This window comes from Zonotrichia albicollis, chromosome 12, assembly GCF_047830755.1.
Source record: "Zonotrichia albicollis isolate bZonAlb1 chromosome 12, bZonAlb1.hap1, whole genome shotgun sequence".
In the NCBI taxonomy this organism is placed as follows: Eukaryota; Metazoa; Chordata; class Aves; order Passeriformes; family Passerellidae; genus Zonotrichia; species Zonotrichia albicollis.
Window position 1 is genome coordinate 6,476,837 of NC_133830.1, and position 17,214 is coordinate 6,494,050.

Sequence of the window (17,214 nt, forward strand, 5' to 3'; positions counted from 1 at the left end):
GGAAAATGCCACCCATCGACACCTGGAGGGGCGGTCTGTGGGCCAGACCCGGGCACGGACCCTGCCTGCCCCCGAGGATGCCGGTGTGAGGATGGCTGCGGGCTTACCACCAACGCTGGCCCCGGAGCCACCCAGCACCCGAGACCAGGGCATGTCCCGGTCCCTGGTACCCCAGCTGGGTGCCCTTCGGTGCAGGGATGTTGGTACCGGGATGTGCAGAAGCTCCTAAAAGGGCTGACTCTTCTGTCTGTCCTGGTACCTTTCAGTCCCACGGGATGCCAATTTCAGGGACTCCCCGGAGGTTTCTGCTGGCGTCATTCAGTCCCGGGGTTCCTCTGGGTGCGTGTGTTCACCTAGGCTTGGGCACATGCGTATGTGGCTTCCCTCCCAGGTATTGACCATGGATACCAGTATGGGATGGCTGCAGAATATTTTGTCTTGGATATTTTTTTTTTTACCCACCAAATATGTGCATTCATAGTTGTACGCTACTAGGAGAGCACTGATGTCTCCTTGTAAGCAAGGATTTCACTAGCTGGACACCTTCCTCTGGTCCTTATATGTGGGTTAAAAGCCTGTCTCAGGGAAATGTGCTGTGTGAAGCCAGCACATGATGGAATTGCACTGAGGCCTCCAGCACACAGCAGCACCATCACCCTTTTGGGCAGGACTGGCTTGGTGAACATCACTGGCATAAAGACAGGGTCTGGCAGACATGCCTCTCTCATGCTCCCTGCCTGTGGGTTGGTAATTATCCCTTTGTAAGCGCCAGTGGGATGGCTGTGCAGCCCAGGGTGGGTGCAAGCAGTGTGACCAAAGCTGGAACTCCAGCCACTGCCCTCACAGGGGGTTACCACAGAACTAGGCACACCTCCCTCATTAGCTGCTTGCTTTGTGGGGTAGTGCTGCTAGGTGGCTTGTCATCGCACACAGCTGACCTCCTGTTCCTCTCTCTGGACCCTCTCAGCTAGGCACATTCAAGTCTGATGATGGGGACTATTTTGTAGAGCCACTCCTATCGCTTGAGGAGCAGGAGTATGAAGAAGAGCACAATAAACCACATCTTGTCTACCGACACCGGACACCTCCAACCAACTCTTCAGGGGACTGGCAGACTTGCAATACTCCAGGTACTCATTTTCTTACTGCCTTGGATGACTCAATGCTTGGAAGTGCTATTTGCAGTTAAAAGGCAGTAGGTTTGTGGGGGAAAAAAGAGATGTAGAGTTGAGAGACCCCTCTAGAAATGGTGCTGTGAGTGCTAGGACTGGGCTCGTGGTGGTAGCGCTGTCCTGGAGAGATGTGGTGCACCCGTGCTTTCTAGGAATTGGTTATGAGGAAGTTGCGGTCAGAAAAAAGTTTCCCTTTGATTCCTGAGGTAAAGCTGGCAAGAGAGCTTTTCATCTGTCTTGCCTTAAGTATCCTGTGAGCCCTTAAATTTGTCTTCTGTTCTATCCTACATGTAATTCCCAACCATCCTAATCTAATATACTCTCTGTATGATACTCTGTCCTTTAAATGATATCTGTCTTAGTGTTGGTGTGCTCCTGGTCTTCTTTCCCCAAATCTGGCTGTGAGTTGTCACGCCTTACCTCTTTCTAGTGGAAATGAGGAGGTCCTAACACCAACCCTGACAGTTTTCAGTAATCACTTTACCATGGTTCATTTTCAAAGGCTTTTTTTTTCCTCATGGCCCTTCCTCCACCAGCACCATCTCCCTGACCTCCTCACTCCTTCTTTCTAGTCCTTGCACATGTGAAAGAGCACAGACCTTTTTCTCCCACCCTTCATGTGCCTTGATGAGCAATAACCTTGCTTCTACTGTCCCTATTATCTACAGTGACCTCCTGCTGCTCTCTGCTTCCCTGACTTCCTGATGTTCCCAACTAATCCTCCCCTTTGGCAGCAAATACCTCAATTTTCTCTGATGAAGCTTATTCCTTCAGTCTCCTGTTTCACCTGCTGTTTTGCCCTTGTCCTTTGGCCTGCAGCTAGATCTACAGGAACTTTAGAACCTAAACAGAGTAGACCTTGACTGAGTTGCCCTGTGGGCTGCAAGCTGCTCATATGCTGCAAAGTAGGTGGAGTTGTTCAGGAAGTAAAGGTACCACTGGAGGAGAAGTATGGTGCCCAAGTTAGGCTGCAGTTAGCACACATTACTTGTTTGGCACCCATGACTGTGATCGTGGCTGTGCTGTTGAGCTGTCAGTCTGTTCACCTTGCACTGGTCACGCTGAGTCCAAAGATGCTCTGATACACTGTGACCAGCCAGAGCAACATGTGCTTCTTCTGGAAGACATGTGAATCCACTTCCACATGCAAGCCTATGTGCCAGGGGTACAGTGGCACCTCTCACAAGGCTGTCATTGTTTGTTCTTCCAAGGGTTGCTGCTGGAATATGCCATTCTGGTTTCTCTCTTCCAGCTGTTTCTGCTCCCTTCTATGAGATCAGATGCAGGAGACTCAGAACAGTTGGAAAGAAACACGGAATCTGGCACATTGCATCAGTAACCCTTGGAGGAACGGAGCAGCAGATCACAAGACTCATTGAATCAAAGGTAGCTGGGAGGGCTCTGAATTTTGCTTGTGAACTTGACTCTGTGCTGCTGTAACTGACTGGTGTATTTCACCCCACTGTATCATAGTTCTCATTTAGAATATTATTCTTCTGTATTGTAGTTCACAAGAATGATACTCCATCTGTGATTTTGCTGTATCTCTTCCTCCTTTGTTCCACTATGCTTTGCTTCTTGCTTGTCTTTGTTTTCTTGCTCTTCTCAGTTGCTTCATGTAGTGGAGGGAGGAGTTCTCACCTCTCAAACACAAGCTTAAGTGTTCCAGATAGGCATGAGAGTCTTGTCTTCCTGTCCTTTTCCCCTCCATCTCTCCCTCTTTTCCATCTGTTCTTTTTGTCATCATCCAAACTTTTGAAAGGGAGTGATGCTATGGCCATGTGTGTATGGTGAACAAGTCTTGGTTGTTTCATTTAAGGAGCAAGTTCAGAGCAGCTTGGGCAGTGATGAACCTTGGCATCCTACCTGAGGTTACATCTGGTGAGAGAAGGTGTCTCACAAGTCTTTACAGCAGAGATGAATGTGCAAAATCTAGCAGCACTCACTGTTTTAGACAAGGTGTATCTCTCACTCCTGCTAGAGAAGAATGGTTTTGTGAGAGTTTGGGACTTAGTCATAATTGTAGGGTGTTGTGTGAATCCAGTCTTTTGTCAGAAGAATGTGTGAAACGGTGCATTTGCTTTGCAGGCTTCTGGCAGGGGTGGAAATTTGCTTGAAGAGGAAATTCATGGGAGGGAAATCTAAGGTACCCCCCTGAGGTGAGCAAGGGACCCTGTGTTGCCAGGCAGTGGTGCTATTAAGAATGACTTTCTGATAGTCATCTTCCTGGAAATGATTAATAGTCAACATACTGGTGTGCCCTTGCCATAATGATGTAATTTTAAACTTCTTAAGGCATTCAGGCAAGTTTCCCTTGTGAATTGCCTAACAAATTGAGTAAAAGCTTTCATTTGCAGCAGTCTCCCTGGTTGTACTTCTAGTTTTCAGTGTCCTGAGGTCAGCTTAGAAAACCAGGCATTTGCTTTTGTGAACTTTTAATTAGCAGTTTCTGATAACAGTTTTAGGTCCTCTGATATAAAAGATACTCTACAGGTGTTCTGGAAAAAGATCTTTTTCCTCTGAATGCTGATGGATATCAAATGGAAGCTGTGCTCTGCAATTGAACTTTCATAGCACAGCACTGGGGTCTCTGGCAATGCATTTGAGCCGTCTGGCATACAGCTCAACTGCTGCAAGAAAAACTTGGGACAGAGTTTTCCTTGGGGTAACAGGTTAATGTAGTTTCAGTCATAGGAAATGGTGCATTTTCCTGTCCTTCTTTTCTTGTAGTCAGTGCCGTGAATCAGTTTGTCATCTGGCCGGGGATCTGGCAGGATAATCAGTTGTGTTTTACTGAATAGCCCTGACGGGATGAGGGCTTGGCCAGGCAGACAGCATGATGTCACTGAGGTGCAGCACCACTACCACCCATCGCTTCAGGATAGCCAGCTCTTCCGACCCAATTATTAAATATCCGCCTTTTTGAGGTGGAGGAGGAAGAGAAAAGAAATTGCAGTCCTAAAAAAAGAAAAGAGGAAGTGGCTCATTGCAAGGCTGGAGAGCGCCGCTTTCCTGCACCCCATGGAGGAACAATCTGACTCCAGTGATAAAGGCACGGAGCTGCATCCTGCATCCGTGTGCCAGCCACCTTCATGAGGCAGGCAGCACCTCCCCAAGGCCCCATCCAGTGGGACCTTCTGCCAGGAGCAGACCCGTGAGCCCTTTCCATGTGAAACCGTCAAGGTTTGGTCTTGCAGAGAGATGTCCAGCTCCAGATGCCAATAGGACACTGCCTTTGGTCATCACTTAAACCACTTCAGGCACCTCTTGCTCTGGGTCTTATGTCCATTTCTGCTGTTTCTCCTTTCTATCATATTTCCCATGCTTTTTGTCAGTGATGTATGTATATATGTATTTCTATGTATATTTCAGTTGTGGAGCTCTCTGGAGCTCTTCTCTTCCAGTTTTGGTAGGGTCTGTCATACCTTTAGCCTTCTACTGAACCTTAGCAATCATTCTTCCTTGGCCACCCCTTATTCTGAAACAGATGTGGCCTCCACCTGCTCGGTTGCACTAAGCCACAATCCCCCTGTGTCTGTGAGTATAATTGCAAGTATTGTGCCCTTTTGTCGCCCTACTTCTGTTGACTGTTCGGCTCTTGCTCCAAACTTTGCAAATTCTGTTCAGCTTTTACTGTGACCCTGATGCAGGACTCCCAACTAAACTTTTTGGGACAGCTTCCTCTTTGTACCCATGATGCCTTAGGTTTTAGCTTTCATAGTTTATATATAGTGAGTGTGAGCTGCTCCCTCCCTGCTGCTGCTCAGCTGTGCCCATCTTGAGGCTGGCATTGGACCTGGGCTCTGGGGCTGCATGTGAGGATCTTGCACAAAGTCTTCTCTCCTTAATGAGAGCATTTAAAGCAGGAACATCCACCACAGGCAAAACTCGTCATGCAGAAGCAGCAATAACACTGTGATGGTGCCAAACTAGTAGGAAGATGATTAGAGCTGTTCCTGTTTCTGGAGGGGAGCCAAGGGGCTGTAGCCAGCAAAGAGGCCTTCCAGCAGTTTGTGCTGAGGTGGTGAGGTTTTGGAAACAGCCTCAGATGAGTGCAGGACAGAGCAGGTCTTACCTGTGCTGTGCTGACTGTGCCCCCACCCACTGCTGGCAGGGGTGGGAAAGCCCAGTGACTCACCTGCTGAGGCTGCTTTCCAAAATCCACCAAGTATTATCAGCACAGATGGCTGTGGGACACAACCTGCAGGCTTAGCATGTCCCAGTACCTGACAGAAATGGATGCAAAAGGGTCTCAAATTTGCTGGTATTTTGTTGGGTGTTACAGCAGTTTGCTGGAGGGTACATGTGGCCAGGCACAGCAGCTCCACAAAGGGAAGCCCCATGTGGTCCAGGTGAGAAGAGAAGGTCTGTGTGTAAGTTGTGCTGAGAAGGGTCCTATAAAAAGCAGAGGAGGAACCAGCAGCGTGAAGCAAGACTTGCTGCTGAGCCAGCATGGCACAGGCGTACTCAGTAATGTGTCACTGATTTTTCAGTTGCATTAACGAGTAATTTGTAATAGATTACCCTTTCATAGTAACTGTAACAACCTTTCCCACTGAACCTGACACTGGGGAACCACCAGGGCAGAGGAGGGCTGCCCTGTGTCTTGAGCAAGCAGATGCCTGATGCTGCCAGCTCAATGATTGTGATCTTATTTCTGCATGATAATTAGCACCAGCCTGCTCTCCTAATGCAACCAGCTGCATGGGAAGTCACTGGGGAACCAATGGCACAAGCAGGAGATGGTTCTGTCACCATGTTCCCATGTTCTTGGAAGGGCTGCTCAGGTTGAGGTTGCTAGAATGGGGGTTTGTTAGTGTGTTGTCAGTGCCATGACCAGGGAGGAGACCTGGGGAAGGAGATGTTTGCTATCTGGTACTGTGGCTAAAGCCTGACTTTGTAGTGTGGTCTTCATTGGTGCAGGAAGGGGATGAGCTGTTCTTCCTGCTCCAACTGTGGTTCAAGGTGTGTTTGCAGCGTCAAAATTGGCAGTAGAGTGGAATGAGGCCAGTGGTGGGAAATTTCCTGCTCCTTCTCCAGATCTTTGTATGTATTATGTTGTTACTTTATAGCAGTTTCAAGGCAGAAACTTTGAATTCCTTTTCCTCAGGGCTCAATGCTTGTACTCCTGTGAGTGGTCTGTGGTGAAATCCCAGATCCTTTGCACTTGGATTGTTGGTCTGGAGCCCTTTAGTATTTTTGCTGTTTCTTTTGGACTCTGTCTTGCTTCCAACTGTGTCCCCTCTTTTTTGTTTTCAACTCATTCATCCAGCAGAATTCTGCATTCTAGGTGTCTGGTTTCCAGGCAGGTCTTCAGGCAAATTCTGTACTGCTGAGTGTCACGTAAACTCAGGCTTGCAGGAGATCAGCAGGGAGGCTTTCTTAAGCCTTTACTTCCAGGTTGAGCAATCCTTGAGCTCTTTCAAGAGTCTGTTTAAGCTGTCAGCTTTGCTCTTGGCCTCAGGGTAAAACACTGAGTTTGTTCTTTTCCTCAGAAAAGTTTCTTATCTTAAAGAAGTGGATTGTAATTTTTAGTCAGATAGTAATTAATTCAGATTTCCTTCCCTCCCAGAATAAAGATGAGAATTGCATCACAACTTCCATATGCTAATGTAATTAATTCTATTTCTGCCTCCCTGTTGAGGTAACAGCACAGTAAGAGCCAACTGATATTTGGTCAGCTGGGCCTGAGAGGTCAAGCACAAGCTTTTGCCATGCTGAGCTGGGGAAGGGATCAGTCTGTCATGTTTGAGGTGTCTTGTGATATTGACAAGTGAAATAAGGTAATAGACTGACTTCAGTTAAAAAACATTGATCACAGTCCCATTGATACAGATCCCATAATTAGTTTTGGCTTAAGATTCCTCAATGTGAGTTATAAGTGCATGCATTTTGTTGTTACTCTTAGCATTGAAAATGTATCAAGCATCCATCTGGTGCCCTAAAGGTGTAAGATTTAAGATTATGATTAAACAAATTGCTGTTGATTGGTTATTGTTCTGCAATTTAAACATGGTAAGTGGACAGAGTTAAATTATTCTGCTGGAATCAAAATGGACATACTTTTACCTCATCTGTGTGGACATCCACTGAAGGAGGACAGGTGAGAGAAGCAGGGGGGAATCACTTGGGTGCTTTCTGTCTGTTCCCTATGGCATATATTACTGAAAATAAACAGGCTGACTGTTCTGTGACTGCTTCTCCCATATGCCTGTAATGTCATTATCAACATCCCTGTGGCCAATTGCTGAACAATTTCTTTTTTTTTTTTTCTAATGGGGTATTTTGTCTTATCTTTTTTACTGACTGTCAGTACAAAGTTGTGGTGGCCTCAGTGTTGTTCTTGTTGACATGGTGCCTCATAGGTGTCACTAGACACTAGTGTGGGACACAGGTTGGTGTACTTGTGACTGTTGTGCATTGGAAGTTGTCTGAAGACCATGTGTGGGAGTTCTGTAAGATGATCTTGAATAATTTTCTGCCACATGTTCAGATCATGTGTTAGTATCTCCTTTCTTAAGGAGAAAATTTATTGTTTTGTTCATTAATCTACTTTCTGTCTACTGTGCAAAATTGACAGCTTTCACTTGCAACATTTTACCTTAGGCATAAAAATAATCTTTTAGGCTGGAATGCATTCTGATATTCATCACCTGGAAAGAAAACATTTAGAGTATGTGTGGTCTTTAGTGTTAGCATGGTGTAAACCAGAGAACATTTTATTACTAAGGGAAGCTGACTGCTGCTCACTGCAAGTCCATGGTTCTCAGCATTCTGGTTCAAGCAATGAGAAGAAAGGCAGGGTTACCCTGACAGACATCAGGGTTCAGCATCACCTTGAGCTTTGGCACCTCCAGGTCTCTATAGTCACAGACACAGGATGCAGTGAGTGAATTGGGGTGAAACTGTTGGTTTGTGCATCAGTGATGCTTCATGCCAGTCTGAACTGCTCATGGCTTTATAGCTTTGTTTTCTGGCCTTAATATTTTCACATATTGCAAACACAGATTCTGGGCTCTGGGCTTGACACGTGGGACTGGTTTCAGCAGGAGGAGCTCCTGGACATGGACCTGGCTATAGCAGCAGCTCTGGTTCACTCAAGGAGCTATCCAGAGGGAAGGCAGGATTAATCCTGCTCATGGGACTGATCATCTCAGTGTGGTACAGACCAAGGCAGTGGCTGGTCCCCATTATGTTTCAATCCCTGGCTATTGTCCAAGCAGGGTGTGAAGCTCCTGGCAGAGGTGGTATGTTCAGCTCTGGGTTATGCTGACCACAACAGCACCCCACAGTTACAGAGGCGAGAATTTGGCCTCATGCAAATCCATCTGAGATAAATTTGTAGGTGTATAGAAAGACAGAGATATAAAACATCTTGATATAGAATTAGGATAGACCCAGGACTAGAAAAGTTCTTTGATCTGGCTTCTTACCTGTTTGTGTCCTAAAGAGGAGCCAGTTTCCATTCCATTTCTTGGCAAGAAGAGCCTAAAAATGTGGTTCAGTTTCAGCCAGTCTGATCTCTGCATGAAGGCAAATCCATTTTCCTCTCTCTGTTTCCCAGGTGATGGCAGTCCCTGGGGCAGCTGCCTTTGTAGCAGCTACAGGCAGCAAATCCAGCCAGGCAGCTGGAGCTGGGGCTTGTACTGAAGCTTTTGGCCAGGGTTTGCTCCTGTGGAGTTGAGGGAGACAGGTCACACACTGACTGACTGCATGAGGGGAGCTCATCTGAGTTTTGGTCTGTTTTATGGAGGTGTGCAATAATTTATTATCTGTGCAACTGGATCAGAGCAGAGCTAGAAGTGATGTCTGTCAACTGCTGAGTGGCAAATTTTATTAAAAATCCTAGTTCACACATTCAGAAAACTTGTGATAATTAGTCAGTTTGAAAGGATCATACTTTTTTCCTAGCAGGGAGATGTTGTTAGCTCAAGAAAGAGAATTTTTCTTGCCTCCTTCTCTTGCTCTCTCTCTCTCTCTGTGTTACATTTTTTTTCACTGCTATGTGCAGCTCTTATGAACTTGGACCTGAACTGGAATTGCTTGAATTGTTACATGTCTTACTTAATTGTGCAAATTGCTTTCTGTTCCAAGGACTAGTTAATGTAGAAATGGAAAGGATTAGGACTGTTGGGATAAGTGATCATTCCATCTTTTAATGTTTGGTTTAGTATAACAATAGTTACTATGTCAAAAGCAGATCCCGACTCTGCCCTGTCACCCTTTCATGCAGGCAGAGTACTCACACAGGACCTGAGTCTTCCCTGCCCTCTTTCTTGTGATAGATCCAAAGTACATTAGCCAGCAGGAAACATCCATAAATCAGCTGAATGGATTCTGGGCTGAGGCTTCTTGCCCAGGCAAAAATAAATGGCATTAGTGAAAAGATGCCATCAGGAAGTGATATCCTTGCACAGGATTGGGTCGCCTTTTAAGTCCCACATTACAAAGAAGAAACCAAACAGAAAAAAAATTGACATAAACTACCAGGTCTGTATAAAGACAGTGAAAACAGCATAGATTGCCTTAGTAAAGTATGCAGTAAAATGGGCATTATTCTAGCCTTTACCTGCCTCTCAAATGAATATGAACTGTTGAGTCAGTGCATGGGCTCGCCTCATACTTGAATTATTGAACTGTAGTTTGCATGATTTTAAAGGGTTTGTCCACTCACTGGAGTGTGGTTTTTCTACAAAGTAAAAGAAAAATGTTTTGCTTCTTAAACCCATCCAGTTACTACCATGTGTAAGTAGATGTGTTTCAGGTCATTGCAAAGACTGGGGGCTTGCCAAGAAAACCATTTTTCTTGCTGATTTCTGTTACTATGTTAACACAATAGGGAAAATAAAGTGGGGAAATATCACACCCTTTTCTGATGTTATGTGTGGCAGTAGGAAGCTGGTGCTGCAAAATCACAGTTTTGTGTAATGTGAGATTTTCCCTTGTGCCTGATGGAGCAGGAGCACGTTGCACCATTCAGTGAGAGCACTGCTGTTGTGGCCATGGTAATGGAGCGGGATATCAGCAGAATCAGGCACACAGAGTTCCTGGCAGTGCCTGTGTGCTGCTCCCATTAACATGGTCAGGATTTTACAGATGGGTTGAGAGCAGTGCACAGCCATTAGCATTTAATTTTTTACAGGTGAGTGCACACTATCTACATGCAACAAAGATGGGTGAAGATAACAGTTCACTACTACCAAAGTCCAGGGGGGGGTTTCCATGCAGGGCATCCCCATCACTGGTGCCTGGTTTTCCAGTAACCAGGCTGACAGACACCCAATATGTGACCTGTCCAAATAGCACAGTGCAAGTATTGGAGTGACTTTGGGAGTGGAAATAATTCAGTTCTTTTGGAAGTGATGATGTGTCTGCCTTCATTTGTGTGCTGAATGGGGAAAGAGCACTGATACTGTACCAACACTTGGCAGGATTACATTAATGATTGGACTTGATGATCTTTAGTATCTCTTCCAACCTAAATGATTCTGTGACTCTATGCCAGATCTCTGCACAAAAAGGAAAGTTATTTTTCCTCTGTGCTGGGCATACCTGGCTTTGTTGGGCTCTGATTCCCCTGCATGATCAGGGGCAGGTCAGGGCTCTCAGAACAAGATGTGGGATTTCATGTGGTACTCTCTGGGTGGTTTGTGGGGTTTTTTTTATTGTGTGACACCAGTTGCAGGGTTTCAGTGCAAGCCCAGTGAATATCAACTTCTTGTATAGACCTGTGTGATAGGTGTCTTCAAAGATAGGTGTCTTTGCAATTCCCTCTTGTTTTGCCATCTGACATCCCTCTGACTGGATGGCTGGAGGAGAAGGCACCTGAGCCTCATGGTCCCACCTGGGGCCCTGCAGAGCTCTGCCTTCACTCTGCAGCTTTGTCTTCAGCCTCACTCAAGCCCTGTTGAGCATCTCACCATCCTTAACACATTTTTCCTTGGACACCTGCTCCTTTAGGAAGTTAGTAATTTAAAAGGAGAATTTGAGTGGCAGTCTGAGGGTGCAGAGAGGAGAGGAGCTGGCTCAAGGGCTGGGCTTAGCACTTTCAGTCTGGTCCTCTCCTCACCTTTAAGTTATTTGTATGCATAGTTGGCTCCCCAAGCTGATTGGCACTGAATGAGTCGGGATAATGTCATGGTTGCCCACGAAGCAGTGCCAGCATGAGAGCATAACCTTGCCAACACAAGGGCATTGATTAGAGCAGAGGAACTAGGGCAATCCAATTATAACCACAAATGCCATTGGCTTTCTCAAATTCTTACTCAAATAACTGCAGACTCTCTGCTGTATTAAGGTGGTCTGGACTATATCAAGAAAGGGGAATTTAGAGGACTTAGGTAGTACAGAGTAGACAGGATTTAATTCTTAACTGCTGTATTGCCTATTTACACATAGGGCAAAAGGATAGTATTTTTCACATAGGTAGAGGCTGATCCCCTTTTACCTGCTGTGATACTGCAGAACATATTTCTTTATTTGGAAATTATTACAAATATTCCTAAAAGGAAATTATACAAGAAAAAAATAAGAAGTTTCCTATCATTTCAATCTTGTTTGAGTACTGAATATTCCTTTGTTCCATAATATTATGCTTCCTCTAACCTACTCAATGGGTCAGATAAGGAAATGTGATATTTTTCACCACCATGACGAAATTAAACTAAAGCTACAAAGAGCATGAGGGTTGTAGCCTGGAGTCGTAGATGAGTAGTTCAGATCTGGCTTTATATTAAATGCAGAAGTGAACAGTTTTTTGTGGATGAATCACATTCAATTAGCTACTTCCTATGATGAACTGATTAAAAATTAAGTGGCATCAAATAAGCCTGATTTTGCTCTTACATTTAAATAATGCTATAATTACATACTAATCAGATGGTAAATCTTAATTGTACACGTTCCATATGTTTTATATGCCTGTTCTCCCTCTTCACTTTGTCGTCTTTGTATCAGCATGGAGTATATTTTCAGGCTGCTTTTATGTTTGGCCTAATTGAATATCAAAAGCAGTATATGTGAAACTTCCTGAATTCTATTCTTTCGCCAGTGGCAGCTGTGCTATTAGATGACCTTTACCATTCCTGTAGCACAGAATAATAAAGGGAGGGGGGGAGCTGAAGCCCAGCCGTGTTATTGTTAGAGACAGAAATAAATCATATATAATTGCTTTGCTGTGAAGGCCAAATCCTGCCGTCCTTCATGCCTGAGTTAGAAATACAGGATTTGGACCTTTGTTTCCTGTGGTTTCCTGGCCACCTTGGACGTGCCCAGAATCCTCACACTGCTGCTGCAGTGGCTAATTACCATTGCAGGGCTCCATCCCTCCTGCACAGACCAGGAGCTGGCTCTGTTGCAGGGAATGTCCACCTCTAAGTGCTGCTGGCTTCCCCAAGATGGCTTTAAAAATGAAGCCTTAGATGTTGGATTACATGGTGGGCTTCCACTGAGTGCTTCTGTTTCAGTTCCCTGCTTGTTTGGAGCAAGCCCACACAACTTTGTTGAGGCAATAGGTATTTTGACTTAGCATACACATGGTATTAATTTTATTCACTCCAGAATGTACTGTATGTTTTTTCTGCCTTTTGACCATAGATCATGACCACAGTCACAAAAAGAACAAACGGAAACACTGGAGAAGGCAGTGGGCAGAGAGCAGCATATTGTCTGACGTGGAGATGTTGAAGCACAGCCTGGAAGTGAATTCTTTTTCTGGGGACAGCAACAAGACGGGGACCATTGGTGAAAAGAAAAGCCACAAGCGAACAAAGCGGTTCTTGTCCTACCCACGTTTTGTGGAGGTGATGGTGGTGGCTGACAGCAGGATGGTCGCCTACCATGGAGCCAACCTTCAGCACTATGTCTTAACCCTGATGTCAATAGTGAGTGTTCAACTCAACAAGTAGATTCACCCACAAATCATTTTCTAGTGGTCACAGAGCCCCTCTCTGCTGTGCTCATATGCAACGCCCCAGATAATGCTGGGGTTGCATCAAAAATGGTAAAACATGGCTGGTTGGAGTCTTCTTTCCCAGATCCATCATGCTTCCTGATCCTTCTCACACCTCTCTTCCAGCTTTCTGAACATCAGATACCATGAGCAATATCACTGGTTGTTTAGTCCTCATGCTGTACTTTTTATTTAAGCCCATGTGAAATAACAGCTGAATTAAAAAGGTTCTTTGGGCACTGTGCCTTCCAGGGGCCTGAGGCTGGTAGGTTATGCAGTTGCCTGACTTCCTTTGCTGTTGCAAGGAGGAGTCTGTTGTCACCTTGATCCTTAGCATAGTTCTCAAGTTGGCTTTCCAGGCTGAGAACAAGCGCCTTAGGAGCTGCAGGTACTAGTATGCAGTAGTTTCCAGACAGGCAGTTCTGTAGATTCAGAGTGACTGGCAGGGAGTACCCAACACATTTGTGTCTCTGGAGGGATGTTCATCCTGTCTGAGGGTAGAAGTGCACTGAATGCATGGTCTGAAACTGCCCATGTCAAAATCAGGTGCTTGGAAGAGTAAGTTGCTTTTGACAGTCTTGTTTGGTGGTCTTTGTGTCTCAGAGCAGAATGATCCTTTAATTTGGTGAAATGTGTGCTAAAGCAAAAGGAAATGTTGGGTTTCTCTGATATCAGCAGGTTTTTTTCATTCTCAAATTGTGCTTCTGCCAGGAGGTCTCTCCAAGTAGCATCAGAGCACTGAACAGGGCAGAAGAGCAGCCCAGGAGAAAAACAGTTGCAAAATGGAAAATATGTGTGTTGTCTTAATTGTTTGTTTCCTTGAATGTTAACAGTAATTCCAAATATTGCTTTTTTGAAACAGGTGGCGTCTATCTACAAAGACCCAAGCATTGGAAATTTAATTAATATTGTTATTGTGAAATTGGTCGTGATACATAATGAGCAGGTAATGGAAATTATTTTCTTCACCTTCTGCTTGACAATGGCATTTGCAGTGAGCATTGTCATGAATAATTAAAATACCTGCTTTCTGTGTGTTGCTTATCAGGATGGCCCTTCAATATCTTACAATGCCCAGACAACATTAAAAAACTTCTGCCAATGGCAGCAGTCCCAAAACCACCCAGAGGGAAGTCACCTTCGGCATGATACAGCTGTGCTTGTTACCAGGTGTGGTGAATATTCTCATGAAAACTGTAGCCAGTTGTGTGTCAGGGACTGTGAGCATGTTATGTATGGGAAATGTTCAGGTTTTGATATGGGTGAAATGATATTTGCAGTTGTGGGAGCATGTGTTCACCGTAACAAGAGATAATTTTGAGAGGTTCAAGGCTGTCTAAGGTCTGCCCATGGGTTTAGCATAAGATGAAAAACTCTGACTGTGGTGGGGAGTTAGTTTGGATGATGTGGCAAACCAGCCTGAGAAGGTCCATTGAAGGACCAAGAGTTGTTTCTGCTGTTGTTACTGTGCTTGTGCCTTAACTCATTGCAGCATTGAGAATTAATGTGTCAGGTCTGTTCTGCTTTCAGACAGGATATTTGTAGAGCGCACGACAAATGCGATACTCTGGGTAAGGAAAACCTTTTCTTTGTCACTTTTTTTTGTAGTGACAATATTAGTTGCCTGTTCTGAATGGTGAGTGACATTTCTTTTTCTATCATAAACCTCTGTGTTCTCTCCTAGGTCTGGCAGAGCTGGGCACAGTCTGTGACCCATACAGGAGCTGTTCAATTAGTGAAGATAACGGACTGAGCACTGCTTTCACAATAGCACATGAACTTGGCCATGTGTATGTTCTATGTAAATACATTTACATTTAAATAGCCCAATATTTATGCTAACTAGGGCTTGCCAGCCAGGCTGGGAACTGATACTGCTGAGCTTAATTATTTGAGGAGAGATCAGTATATTTGGCTAGAAGATGCACCACTGAGGTAGATGAAATTGAGGTGCTCTGGAGCCTACCTGAGAGCAGCCAAACCAGCAGGGCCATGTTTTGGGGAGGATAAATGATAGAGAACCACAAGCAGCACCTAAGAAATGACATCTTGACCAAGCTATTGGAACTAGCCAGGGTTTTGGGCAGAGGTCCTTGAGGAGGACCACAACAAAGAATGCTGGCACATCTGAACTATTTTTTTGGGACTGAAGTCTTCTCTGAGAGCAGATTCTCAGCCTGCCACAGCTTGTCCCACAGCTCTGTGTGGTGCTGGTGAAGGAAGTGCAGCAGCTGTGTGTGAAGGAGGAACTTACCCAGGGCATCTGGGAGGTGATGAGGTGTATAAGTGAGCTTGACTCAGCTCTTGAACTGTTTCATCATGGATGCTGGACATCCCCAGAAGAGACGCTGCCATTCACCTCCTCCAGCAGAAGTTTCTTTCAAACAATTTTTGCTTTTTCTTACTACTGAGCAGTCATGAGAAAAATCACCTTAGATCACATAGTCCTTTACCCCTGGCTACAAACTTTGGCAGCTGATTCAGTCCCAAACCATCACACGCCTGCTTTGCAGTGGAGGTCTGTAGGTGTGGGATGGATGAGTACTTGGGAACAGATCTCCCATTGTTCTAAACTCTTGTTTTTCTTCATGGAGAGCTGGCTGAGACAGTCTATTTTTAACCACAGTAGTATTTGTTTAAATAAGACTTCCTGACAGAAAGTCCCCAAAGTTTTGGTGTTCCCCACACCTAACCTGTGCCTAATTCCTTTGCTAATGCTGCCTCAGAGCTGCTGGGGGCAGTTAGCAGTGCCCCCGAGCAGGATATGCCTCTGTGCTCTTTTTTTCAGAGAGCAGAGTGAAAAGATGGTTTGTTGGAGGTAATCTTAATGGAATACAAACTCCCCAGCCTTGGAACACAGGATCACACCAGGTCACTTCCCCTTCCCCACTTCAAACAGCGCAGTGCTTTAAGCCGCTCTGTCTCCATTAGTGAATTTACCACATTCTTCAAGGTGTCATGTGCTGCAAACTTCGTGTTGGTTTCTGCTGATACCAATGCTTGCTGGCATTTTGTAAACCTGCCACATAAAGTATAGCAGCCAAGTCTATCCCTGGTGCAACCCTGCTTAGACAGCAGTGTGGCCCAGGGTATTCAACTGCATTAGAAAGTATTTTGCATCCAACGGGGTATTGCCTGTGTGCATGAGGGTCTGCAGTCAGTGGGCTCATGTCAGTTGTCTCCTTCAGAATTCCCTGAGATTAACTCTTGGATCTGTGGTCAGTTCCAGAATATTTCCCATTTTTATGAAGCAGGGGCCAGACTCCAGCCTGTCTGCAGGATAGCAACTGTCAGCTGAAAAGGAAACTGCAGCTGGGTTTGCATCTCACTTCAGGCTCCCTGGAGAACTTGTCTGGCTAAATATATGCAGTCATGGAGTGGAGGGCTTAGCAGGGTGCTGCAGAGATTTTCCCAGATGAGTGGTAGAAACACTGTTCATTAACACTTCTAGATTTATTATGAATATATGTGTATTAATACTTTTATTCTGTAATATCTGTCAGCAGTATATTTAAGGAAAATTCTTGGGTTTGCTTGCATTTAGTTCACACTGTTGCCCTTGCTATGCTAAATACTTGATGTTTGCCTCTTAACTGACTCTACTTTTTGCTGCTCTTTTCCTCTTAGATTTAACATGCCACATGATGACAATCACAAGTGCAAGGAAGATGGAGGTAAAAACCAACAGCATGTCATGGCACCAACACTGAACTTCTACACCAATCCCTGGATGTGGTCAAAGTGCAGTAGGAAATACATCACTGAATTTCTGGAGTAAGACCTTGCGTATGCATGTGTTGGGCTGTTTTCACATGTCCATGTGTCCCATGGAGTTCTTCAGTTAATTTGGAGCCCTAGTGTGCAGCGTTTGGAGGAAATCAGAGGGATTTGTGTGTGCACGCATCCTTTACCTAGAGCAGGAATGCACCCCTGGCATCCAGTCCCTGCCAGTTCAGCCTCATGATAAGCTGGCAAGGACCAGCCTCTCAATGGGGAAGAATAAGTCTTCCCCCATGGATATTGCTTTTAAGGAATGTGTGTTCTCCTCAAACCTGAAGAATGACTTTCCCGAGCTTTGTGGCCCAGATACGG

The 17,214-nt window shown here is 45.1% G+C and overlaps 1 protein-coding gene across 6 annotated transcripts in view; it reads left to right on the forward strand.

The window, feature by feature from the left end:
• ADAMTS9 (ADAM metallopeptidase with thrombospondin type 1 motif 9) overlaps nt 1-17,214 on the forward strand; it is a 79,186-nt gene that overhangs the window by 1,135 nt on the left and 60,837 nt on the right. For 4 of the 6 annotated variants that reach the window (XR_012582330.1, XR_012582331.1, XM_074550450.1 and 1 more), the window contains exons 3-9: nt 968-1,130; nt 12,768-13,054; nt 13,985-14,068; nt 14,171-14,292; nt 14,653-14,693; nt 14,807-14,912; nt 16,750-16,896. Coding sequence is in view for 4 of the 6 variants with exons in the window: in XM_074550450.1 (XP_074406551.1) it covers nt 968-1,130; nt 12,768-13,054; nt 13,985-14,068; nt 14,171-14,292; nt 14,653-14,693; nt 14,807-14,912; nt 16,750-16,896 (950 nt within the window). In the remaining 2 variants the exon portion in view is untranslated. Of the gene's footprint in view, nt 1-134; nt 392-967; nt 1,131-2,425; nt 2,559-12,767; nt 13,055-13,984; nt 14,069-14,170; nt 14,293-14,652; nt 14,694-14,806; nt 14,913-16,749; nt 16,897-17,214 lie in introns of those variants that run through there. The other 2 variants (XM_074550453.1, XM_074550454.1) reach the window with 2 other exon arrangements.